This window comes from Paracoccidioides brasiliensis, assembly GCF_000150735.1.
Source record: "Paracoccidioides brasiliensis Pb18 unplaced genomic scaffold supercont2.18, whole genome shotgun sequence".
Lineage (NCBI taxonomy): Eukaryota > Fungi > Ascomycota > Eurotiomycetes > Onygenales > Ajellomycetaceae > Paracoccidioides > Paracoccidioides brasiliensis.
The window spans coordinates 116013-127453 of NW_011371375.1; the positions used below are offsets into that span (position 1 = coordinate 116013).

Consider the following 11441-nt stretch of genomic DNA (forward strand, 5'->3'; position numbering starts at 1 on the left):
TTTTTCCTACCATTCTCTACATTTACCTTCTTCATCAGCATACACCAACAACCGCCGCACATATTATTCAGCATACGGATTTGTCTTAACCGACATCTCATAGCAACGTCATTCCCATGGCGCCGCCAAGCTGGAAATCCCATACTTCCATCTCCTCCAGATGCTGCGCGGACTTGTTGCGGAGTTGCTGCGGGGAGGAAACACAGGTTGTCTATCTGTGGAGTCGGAGCAGTGGATGTTGGTGCCAGATGAGGATTCAGATGCAGATGCAGACGACGAAGCTAGGGATCGCGCAGCTCTGTAGAGGATGTAGGCGCGGTGGGTGTGTGCGTTTGCAAGGATGCGGGAGTGGAGGGGTGAGAGGGATATCGTTGATGATGCTGGCGAGGAGGAGGAGGAGGAGGAGGAGGAGGAAGAGGAGGAGGGAGTCAAAAGAGATATCGCCGTTGACAAGTCTGAGAAGATCTGACTGCCCAATGAATCCGCATTCTCCATGTTCTGGGGACTGCTACTCTCCACCAGCATCCGCATGGCCTGCGCACGGTTTATATAAGCGGACGGGTACTGCGGATTCTCGTCGATGATGGCTGTGAGCCGTGACACGGCCGTGCGGATTGCATCTGCATTTGCCACGGGGTCAGAATCTTGTTGTCGCGGCTCTTGTCGCTGCTGCAAGGGCTTGATTGCAGCGAGTTCCTCTGCTTGGAGTTTTGAGAGATCACTGGCAGATATGCCAGGGAGCTGTTGGGGGAGGGACGGGTCGAGATGGATGCCGTTTGAAGCGTTTGCGGGGGATGATTCGGCGTCGAATAGCGCCTGGAGAACGGCGGAGTCGTTGGAGGAGAGGCAGGGGGTTGCGGAGAGTACAGATGTTGCGGAAGGCATTGTTGTTAACGTCGTTGTAGCTATATCAAATGAATTTCAATCCAGTATAATATTTTCTATATAGATGTTGGATAGCAAGACGGGATTATGGGGAGATAGGGTTAGGGTTAGGGGTAGAGTAGTAGCAGGTACAGTTATAGGGATGCAGTAATAGGGTTAGGGTTAGGGTTAGGGGGTAGTAGGTACAGTTATAGGGATGTAATGTAGTAATAGGGCTACAGTTATTGGGTACCGTTATAGGGGTAGAGCAATAGGGGGCTACAGTCAGAGCTACAGTTATAGCTACAGTTATAGCTACAGTTATAGGGGTATAGTAATAGGGCTACAGTCATAGGTACAGTTATAGGGTATGCAGGGGCCGTCCTCCTTCGATGTTCGGGGTCTTCTTGTGCACAATCACAAAGTTCTCAGCTACAACTGCAGATGGCAGCGGCAACGGGCCATCTTCCAGCTGGGCAGTCGCCGCCTACCTACTTTTTGTATGGGGTTGAAGACCGCGGATTATGAGCCAGGCCAAGCCAACCACCCAAGGATGGGTTCGGTGCTCAGCGCGGCCGGTGATTGGTGCGCAGCAATGCCCTCCGGCAATAGCCGCGCGCTGGGCCCAGCGCCGACACTAGCCATCATCGAACGGACCAGGGGCAATGGTTTTAGTTGGCGACAGGTTGGTGACAAACACAGTTGGCGGGATCGCGGGCGAAAAAAGCATTGGCTCATGGGGCGGACGGGCCCGGGGAGAGGAGGGGGGAGGGAAGGGATATGGTAAGATGGTAAGGGGGGAATATCGCAGGCAAGGAATGGACCAAGGCGAGACAAAGGAAGGCAAAAAAACAGGAAAATGGGAATGAGCAGTTTTTCCGTTGGCTATGAAAATTCGATGTTTTGGCAGTTGCCGACTGGGTCGTGGGTGGGTTTTGGTGCGCGGGCTGAGCGGTTATACAACTACAATACGCTGATTGATTCCAAAGAGGAGGGTTCCAAGGTTTCACCGAAGTTCCGCTTTTTTGTTATATATATATATATAGAGATATGCAATCTCTGACTATCATGTTTATTGTGATTATGATGATTATTATGATTATTAATAAGAATCACTGTAGAATGTCCCGCTTAGAGAATATATAAAAGAGCTCTTGGCCAGTCATTCGGGGTTTCTGCAGCTGTTCGTCCTCCCTTCATATGCCATTTATAATATACGCGGAGTGATACAAACATACATATCTATAGGCTGGAGAGTTTCATTTAGCAAGATTAAAAGAAACTTAAAAAAAATAAAAAAAAATATAAAAAAAAAATATAAAGGACACACATCACAATCATGGCGCCCATCGCAGTCTCTCCACCACCCACCACTAGAGACACCCAGCAGCACAACAACGACCTCTCCAGCTATAAGGGATACGACCATGTCCACTGGTATGTCGGAAATGCCAAACAGGCTGCTGCTTACTACACAGCCCGCATGGGCTTCGAGCGGATCGCATATAGAGGCCTAGAAACCGGGTCCAGAGTCGTCGCTTCGCATGTCGTTGGGAACGGTGATATCACCTTCGTCCTCACTTCCCCCCTGAGGTCGCTGGATGATTTGTCGCAGTTCAGCCCCGAGGAACAAACTCTGTTAACGGAGATCCATTCGCATCTCGAAAAACACGGCGACGGCGTCAAGGATGTTGCCTTCGAGGTGGACGACGTGGAGGCCGTGTTTAATGCTGCCGTGAAGAATGGGGCCAAGGTTGTTTCTAGTATCAAGACGCTGGAGGACAGCCAGGGACAGGTCAGAGTGGCTACTATACAGACATACGGAGATACAACACATACCTTGGTCGAAAGATCTGGGTATAAGGGCATTTTCCTTCCGGGATACCGTGAGGAGCATACCAAAGACCCCCTCTCGAGCCTCCTGCCTCCGGTTATCCTGGAACATGTTGATCATTGCGTTGGCAATCAGGATTGGGAGGAGATGGAGAAAGTTTGCGAATAGTAAGATTCTCCCCTGATTTCTTGCTGCATGTTTGTTCAGATGGAGGGGAAAGGAGAAGCAAGACCTGCTGAACGAATCTCAGTTATGAGAAGGCTCTAGGATTCCACCGGTTCTGGTCCGTTGACGACAAAGATATCTGCACGTACGTCACTCTCTCTCTCTCTCTCTCTCTCTCCCCCCCCCTAACTGTTTCTCTTCTATCGAAAGGGTTTTCCCCCCTAACCTCAATTCAGTGAATTCTCCGCCCTGAAATCCATCGTCATGGCCTCGCCCAACGAACGCGTGAAAATGCCCATAAACGAGCCGGCAAAGGGAAAAAAACAATCCCAAATCGAAGAATACGTCAACTTCTATAGCGGTGCCGGTGTCCAGCACATCGCCCTGCGCACAAATGATATCATCCGCGACATCACCAACCTGAAAGCCAGGGGTGTGGAGTTTATCAAGGTTCCCGAGACGTATTATACAGAAATGAAGCAGCGTCTGGAGCGCAGCGGGATGAAGCTGAAAGAGGACTTTGAGATGCTGAAGAAGTTGGATATTCTTATTGATTTCGATGAGGGGGGTTATCTATTGCAGCTGTTCACCAAGGTAAGATATACATATCTCGGTGTTTCCGGTTTATAACCACCGAATTCAACGCTGATGGAATGACTGCAGCACCTCATGGACCGTCCCACCGTTTTCGTGGAGATCATCCAGCGCCATAACTTCTCCGGCTTTGGTGCTGGCAATTTCAAGTCTCTCTTCGAGGCTATCGAGCGCGAGCAGGCCTTGCGGGGTAATTTGGTTTAAAGGAGGGAGTCGCTTGGAGCTGTCGACAAAAGCTTCCACCACTAAATCCAAGTTGGAATAGTGTGAGCAGCACACCTTCAATTCTTCTGATTTCTCAATTTTACAACTTTATATATATTCAATATCTTCCTGCTCTGCTTGCTGCCTTCATTTCCCTGTATTTTGGATACCAAGTTAGATGATTTCTATGCGGCGTACATAGCTTTATTGTTTTCAACGCACTTTCAACGTTCCAGCTGAGTTTTCCACCAGAGCAGCTCGGACCACAGATCATTTTGAGCAGAGTGAAGGGATTGGTTTTATTCAATGACATTAATTTCCTGAATCTATGCTTCATCTCCCACGCTAAAAATTTAATAAGTATATAAATAGTAATGTAAAATAGGGGTGGCATTAATCTGGATGCAACGAGTGGCCTTCAGCGCTTGGATCTTCGATCATCTGCGCAGCAACAGCCTCTGACCATTCCTCCCGTAATAATTGACTAGTTAGTTAATTAGTTAACTACCTGTTAACATTCTTCTTCGGACGAGAATAAATTGCCAGCCGCCCAGGCAGCAAGGAGGCATGCTCATCCTCCACCATTCCCTTGACAGTCGTGGTTTGTTTTTCGACTGGTGTCCATCACTCCTTGCCCTGCCCTTCATCTGCCAAATTCCCATTTGCAACGCCTTTCGTCAGCAGAAGCTTTGCACATTCTTTCATGTCTGCCCTTTGCCGTAAGCATAAGGGGCATAATATAACACTGTAATAGCTGTGAGAATATTATAGTTATTATAATGATTAAAAAAAAAGTTACTATTCTTCAACTTTGTATCTGCATAAAATACTAAGCTTTTATAAAAATCTTTTCTAAAGCTTATTTTATATATATAGTTAAGTTTTATCATCTCTGATCATAGATATAAATTTATCAATACTATAAAAGTATATAGGTACAAGAGTTGACTCTTTAAAAAATATCAATTTAAATCTGATTTACTTTACTAAGACAGAAAAAGGGTTTTAATTCACTTTAGTTATAACTTAAACTAAAATGTTTATCTAGATACAGATCTAATGGTTGAATTAGAAAATGTTAATTGAAGTTAAAAAGTTTATAGTTATTTAAAAAGTAGTTTACTCATCTACTATTTTATTTTTTTATTAAATTGATTTTTTTTTAAATTTTTTTCTTGTTTTAATTTATTTACTTACTTTATATTTATTAAAATATTTAATTATTTAAAGTTGTAAATTGTTGAGAGAACTGATCTATTTTTAATTTAAAAAAAATAATAATTTTTAAATTAAAAATTTTACTATTATTTTATAGTAACTTTGATTATCTAAATTAAATTAATATTTTAATAATAATAATAATAATAATAATAATAATAATAATAATAATAATAATAATAATAATAATAATATTTTAATTTTTAATATTTTTAAATTTTTTTCTTATAATTACATATGAGTTAGTAACTATGACAAATTTATAATATAAAGTTTCACATAAGTTGATTATATAAAAAATTTAGTATTTAAACATGCTTATAATTAAAAAACTATATCTAAAACTTTATAGTTAAAAAATAAAAATAATGAGTATTTAAATCTAAACTTAAAATAATTATATAATTTTCAATTTAAAATTTGATAGCAATTTATACGTGAAATTCACTCACAGTTAGCTTTAACTAAAATACTATAGATATTTTATTCAATATGAATTAAATAATAATATTTCTGATTTTTAAATATTGTTCTATTGAATATAAGTTACTCTCTATAAGCAGCTATCTTAATTATTCAACAACTAATTAGAAGAATTTAGTATTTGTAGTGTAAAGGGCTATGCCCTAACTCTCATCAGGCTCCGCCTTTCGTACGATCGAAGCGGCGCTATCGAGGCAGCTCCATACGCGGTGAGTGCGGCGGTGTCTTCCAGCGCGGACCTGGCCCCCAGGTCGGTTGGGCGTAGCCAGTCCATTTCACAAGCAGTTTTTGGCGGCGGTGGTTCATTCGTTCATTGAGGATTTCTTCTATTTCGTATTCAAGCTCGTTGTCCTCGGTAAGTAGCCCTGGCCGGTTGCCAATTGTTCTGCTTTCATAAGCGCTAGTTATTCAGCTGTTCTCAGCGACTAGCCCGTTACATTTAGTAAATAAAAGAAGTTTAAAAGATATATAACTAGTTAAGACTATTGAATAATATAATTTAGATAAAACTTATCAAATTTAGCTGTATAATTGTTAAATTTATTTATAGTTAATAATTCATATTTATTATTTATTTAAGTCTCAGCATATTTATTAAATATATTTTATAGCTATATATATTTATATATATATATTATTTTTTCATAACTAATTAGTTCAGATTGTTTTAAATTATTTTATTAATTAGTCTTTCAAATATTACTATTTAGTTAACTATATTTTAAACTTTAATACAGCTAACTTTTCAATATGATTAGTTATAATAAAAGTAAATCTTAATCTAACTATAGTATCTCAAATATAATTATTATTTTTGTATTTTGCAACTATATAAAAGCTAATTTATTTTTTTTAATATTTAATTAGTTATTAATAAAACTATTAGTTCAGGTAATTCTTATTAAATTTTTTTTTTTTTTCAAACTAAAAGTTCTTCTTTATAAAGATTAGTTTTTGGCAATTTGATTTAAATATTGTGTATAAAATTTGACTATTAATCTATTTGCTGAAGTATAATGCGAAATATTGTACATCTTAGCAATTGTTAGGGAGCGAATGCGAGCTGCATAAGAAGGAAACTCTCTGTGTTGCTAACTGCTATATAACAGAATACTAAGCTTGATGGGATGAAAGGGGGTGCTGGGGCCTGCCCAGGTTATAACAACATGGTCACGTTGTCACGTGATGAGGGTTAGGCCTAATCGGGCGCCGAGCTTAATCCGACGTCGAGTCTAACCGGGCCCGGGCCTCGGTCGGGCTCGGTCGGGCGCTGAGCCTAACAGCAATGACTTGAATAGCTGAAATTTGCTTGATTTCACAGGCTTTAATAGCAATAAAAGCCTACCTTCTTTTGAGATTCAGAACTTTGCTAGAGGTGGCTGGCATATTGAATAATTTGGTGGATGGTGCATCCGATTGATTAGACAGGAAATCACAGTTGCAATTGGCGCATCGGGTCTTTTTAGACGCAATTCAACTTTATCACCAATGTCCTAGGGATGGTTGTTCATGGCTAACATGGAGACATGGCGCCGTTTGTGTTTTCGCTGGGCGAGCGTGGAGGGATAGGGAATGAAGATATGTAGTTTCAACGGACATGCTACTGCTACTCGTATAGAGAGTTTCCGTGTACGACTGACGTTAAACTTGAGGCTTTTCCATAGCCTGCCCACCTTTGAGAGGTGGATTATGGAGACATGGGATGGTGAGCCTGGGGTTGAGTCTGGAGTTGGATTTATGGGCAGTTGAGTTAGGGGGTCATTTGTGATGGGCAGTTGTAATAATTGTATTCGCTTAATCATTTCTTTTTCTCGTGCAATCTCCAATGACTGGAACGGAGCCGGTATATACTCAAGCAATGTATTTATCGGATTTTAACTCTCTCTCTTTTTCTTCTTTTTCCCTTTATGTTTGCACTAGGAAGCATGCACATCAACACCAGTCTATCTCGTAGAAAGGGATACAGTAAAGCGGCTTGGGCAACACACGGCGGGAGCATTCCGACATATACAAGAAAAAAAGTCACAGCCAAATTTCTTCACAAGGCAGAATTGTTGTAGATATCGCCGACAAAGGGATCGGGGAGGAAAGAAGAAAAAATAAATTAGCATGGAACAACTAGTGGCCACAGGGATGGCAAACTGACAAGTGGGGAAAGGACAGAAGGCGACTTTTCGCCAAACAAACCTGTTAGGAGTGATGCAATAAAGAGAGGGCTGTATAATTTCCCATATGCAGTTGACATCGCATCAGAAACTGGAAAAGTTGAAAGCGGGATTCACCCGGGGATAAGGGAAAAGTGAAATGCGGGGCGAAGCGGTCAGACAAGCGGTGTTGCAAGTGGAAGGAAAAACCGAGGAACAGAAAATTGTAAGTCAACTTAAATGGAAGAATTAGTTGAGCGAAATATTCGCTGCCAAAAAAAAAAAAAGAAAAAGAAAAAAAAATGAAGGGAAAAGGGGATTTCAACACCCCCATGGAATAGGGTTGGTCTTCCAAGTTGGACGACTTTCAGAAATGAGCAAATGGAAAAATGGAGTGGAGTCATGAAAGAGAATCAGCGGAATCAAAGCGTGGAGAGTAAAATTAAAACTCAAGGAATAAATGGAAACACCATTGGCACTTGGGGGTGAGGTGGTAGCGATAGCACGATTTTTCTTCTTCACACAACACCTAACAAAGGATAAAAGTCAGTTGATCACATCCTGCGCCCAAAAAAAAGAGATAAAAAAATGCCAGCTCACCAATAACCAAGCAAATCTTCAATTGCGTCCCGCTCTGTGGGTTCCCACAAAGATTCCACAGCGGATCTATGTTAGGTTCCACGCGAACATCCCACCCCCAGCACTTATCGAGTCGAAACAACTCTGGCTTGCTCTGGAAGGAGGCAAGAGGTCCTAAACAGGCGATATTGGAATACAGTTTGAAGTACGCAGTGGCAGTTGGGCGATAGTCGGTGTATGGGAGTTCATAAGCAACATCATTTTCACGGCGGGCTATCACGAGGGAATTTGGGAACTGGGTCATGACGGTTTGGAGCGTGCCTATATTCCTGCCTGGTCTCCTCTTTTGGCGGAGACGCCCATGTGAACCGTGCACAGCGTTTGCAAATGTGTTGTCAGGACCGGATATATGGGTAAGCGGATCATGGTAGTCGGGGTGAGGAGGATTGAGTTGCGCACTCCACGCGTCAAAAGAAGGTACGACAGGACGGGCGTCATACATGCGTCGCAGGTAGATCCCTATCTTTCTCTCTTTGTCGTTGAGGCTATTCCAGAGACAAATGGTCCATGAGGCGCCCGCATACCAGAAAGGGGTTGAGAACAGCCGTTGTTTATCAGTGAGCTGGATGGGGTTAGGAAAACTAGCACAGAACCTAAATGGAGGGAATGGGCTATATTTAGGAGAAGGAGCCATGACTGGAAATCGGTAGCCATCCCATCCTAGAGCAATCTGATTGCTGAGGTATCCATTCTGCCATCCATACTTACACACCTCGGTAATAAGCCCCGTTACTTTCTGAGTAACTGGCAAAGCTGCTATAACGTTATCCTCACTCACAACAGGATATTCGCGGGTTATCATATCTCCCCCGGGTTGGGAGTATAGCGATAGCCCAGATTGCAAGTGGAAGCGATGAATATGTGACCGCTGGACTGCGGGGAGTTCACTAAGAAACACCACTTCGCCACTGTTCATTTTGAGGCGGACTCCTTCAGCCCTATCCACCAGGTGACCAAGTTTTAACGCCTGCAAAATAGACGATGTCAGTACAGCAGGCTGAATAGTGTGCACCCCGAAGATGTCGCAATCCGACTGAATGCGGCGGAAATTTGCAAAAGGAATGTGCATATATCCAATATCTTCGATTATCAATTGTCGGATTGGAAGAACGTCCGGGTGCATGTAAAGGCTGAACCACTGGTTATGTATGTCCTCCGAAAACTGGCTATCAGCGTTTGAGTCATTAGACGTGTCAGCTTCCATAGGGTGGTCGGAAAGGATGCCGTCTAATTCGCGCTTAACGTGATCAGGGGCTGTGCGACTGTCGTCCAAAAAGGGGATTCGTAGTTTCGCGGCTGTTACTTCTAGAGAGTGGTCAAGAATAGCCACTGCATACTCCCACCTCTTCAACTCAGACTTAACGTAAAAGTCATCACCGCCAACAATTTCTCTTACCATCTCAGCAGGAATTTGAGTCCATAGCATGACATCCGTTTCGGTTCCACGTAAACGAAGCATAGTCTTGGCAGATTCCAGGACCAGACTTCCATCTACTCCGTAATAAGATCTAGTGAAAATGGAAAGGGCATAAGGGATTGTAGAGTCATCTAAGTGGCGTATCATGTATTGGCCAGCCCAATTAATCGGTTCAGGGAGTCCCAGCCACTGGCAAGTCGCAAATACCCCGACAGGATCAAGTCTAGCCATATAGCAGACGGAGCGGCCATACAGATACCCTAGCGCAACGTCAAAGCCCATCTTTGTAATGTTTCCATCCATCTCTGTGGGAAAAATGGTAATGGCCCGTCCCCAAGTTTCTGCCCATCCAGCAGCAAACATGGCATAAAAGTAAGGGCTGCGTCCAATAATAAAACGATGCAGGAGGTAAATCGCACCAAATGCCCAAATCTCTATATCTGGTGCATAGCCTCCAAAGTGACCAAAAGATATCACATCCGGTGCCAGAGTGGTCACTGTGCTCGTGGCTGGGACAGCAGTTTCATCAAGTCCCCCTACTGCCGAAGATATTACAACCAGTCATTAAAAAGAGAAAGAAGAATACCTTACCGTGATCGCTGGAACGAGTTGGTGTGGCCGAGCTGGATATGAATGGATCAGCGTCCATGTCGGCGGCTCCAGCAGATATAACGTCAAAGGGGCAGGACTTGAGAATGCCTCCGGAAGTTTGTTCGACCGTTTGGTGTGAACGCATCAATTTCAGCCACTCCGATGATGGGGTTTTCAAGCTACCAGATAAGGCCTTGACTGGTGTTCGTCTAGGCCTCTGGCTGCGGATAACTCTGGGAAGCACCTGAGGACTTGCAGGCGATGTGAACCTACGGTTACGCGTGACGCATATGCCTCTTGACAAAGAAGATATCAATGCAGTGATAGCCTGGATGGGACAGAAATGACTTGGATGGGGTAAGAGAGTTTTGGAGGAGACGGAGGATGAAGGGAAAAACAAACATTCTTTGGAGAGTTTGGAGTGGAAAACACGCTGTTGGTGTCTTACAGAGAGAGATGACAACAGTCTTTGGGGGATTCTGGAAAGGATCATGATTTTGATGGTCTTCATCGCTATAAAACGGCAAAGTGTTGTTATAGCGATGGTTGTCATTGGTGATGGAATGAGGCATCAACCTCTGCCACTCATCAATGTATTTCTGTTTCTCCCTGCGCATTTGCCTTAAGTAACAAACTCTCTATACTTTAAGAATAAAGAAATGGTGAAAAAGAGCAATAGAAGCCAAATTTACAAATTGTAAATATCCAAGGCCCCATATGTTTACCTGATGAAGTCAAAAATAGAGCAAATGCAGGCGGGATATCCCACCACACCCCCCCCCCCCCCCCCGGGGGGCAATTTATTTTGTGAGGTTCCGTAGTAATTTTAAATTCAACAGGAGGGAGAGCAACTGGAGGAACGTTGGAGAGATATCTGCCTGGTCCTCCAACCGGAGTGAACCATAAGTCAGAGTTATTCCTCACTTGGGTTGAAATGGTGCCAGTCAGTCATTTAACAGCGAGCATAAGAAGTAGTTAAGGCATAAGGACGACCAGCAGGTGAAAATCACAGTGACAACAGAGCAATTGGGATACGTCTGACCCCACCGCGGACATGTATCCCCTGCAGCAGCCATGCTCACTCCTTGTCAATGGGCATATTTTGACCCCTCTATGCGGCCAAACAACGGCGTCAACGTTGTTCTTTTAACCGCCCACACTCAGCGTCAGGCACAAAAGCGTTGGGCAACCAGCAACGGATGACTAAGAGAGAGGCTATCGAGTAAACTAACTTAGTCAATGTATCCAATCAGCGCTGGATAGATTACTCAGAGCATCGGGGAATTCA

The 11441-nt window shown here is 43.3% G+C and overlaps 4 protein-coding genes across 4 annotated transcripts; 1 reads left to right on the forward strand and 3 right to left on the reverse strand.

The window, feature by feature from the left end:
- Positions 1 to 108: 108 nt before the first annotated feature.
- On the reverse strand, positions 109 to 885 carry PADG_08467 (uncharacterized protein; the record flags this gene model as incomplete). Its single annotated transcript, XM_010765511.1, has 1 exon — positions 109 to 885. One exon carries the CDS (start codon positions 883 to 885, stop codon positions 109 to 111), a length of 777 nt encoding a protein of 258 aa, XP_010763813.1.
- A 1318-nt stretch (positions 886 to 2203) lies between these two features.
- On the forward strand, positions 2204 to 3661 carry PADG_08468 (4-hydroxyphenylpyruvate dioxygenase; the record flags this gene model as incomplete). Its single annotated transcript, XM_010765512.1, has 4 exons — positions 2204 to 2865; positions 2949 to 3008; positions 3100 to 3457; positions 3527 to 3661. 4 exons carry the CDS (start codon positions 2204 to 2206, stop codon positions 3659 to 3661), a joined length of 1215 nt encoding a protein of 404 aa, XP_010763814.1.
- Positions 3662 to 4885: 1224 nt separating this feature from the next.
- Positions 4886 to 5636, reverse strand: PADG_12458 (uncharacterized protein; the record flags this gene model as incomplete). The annotated part of the gene is made up of 3 exons (XM_010765528.1): positions 4886 to 4915; positions 4981 to 4989; positions 5511 to 5636. The coding sequence occupies 3 exons, from the start codon at positions 5634 to 5636 to the stop codon at positions 4886 to 4888; spliced, it is 165 nt and encodes a 54-aa protein (XP_010763830.1).
- Positions 5637 to 8024: 2388 nt separating this feature from the next.
- On the reverse strand, positions 8025 to 10706 carry PADG_08469 (uncharacterized protein; the record flags this gene model as incomplete). Its single annotated transcript, XM_010765513.1, has 3 exons — positions 8025 to 8035; positions 8107 to 10101; positions 10154 to 10706. 3 exons carry the CDS (start codon positions 10704 to 10706, stop codon positions 8025 to 8027), a joined length of 2559 nt encoding a protein of 852 aa, XP_010763815.1.
- Positions 10707 to 11441: the final 735 nt, after the last annotated feature.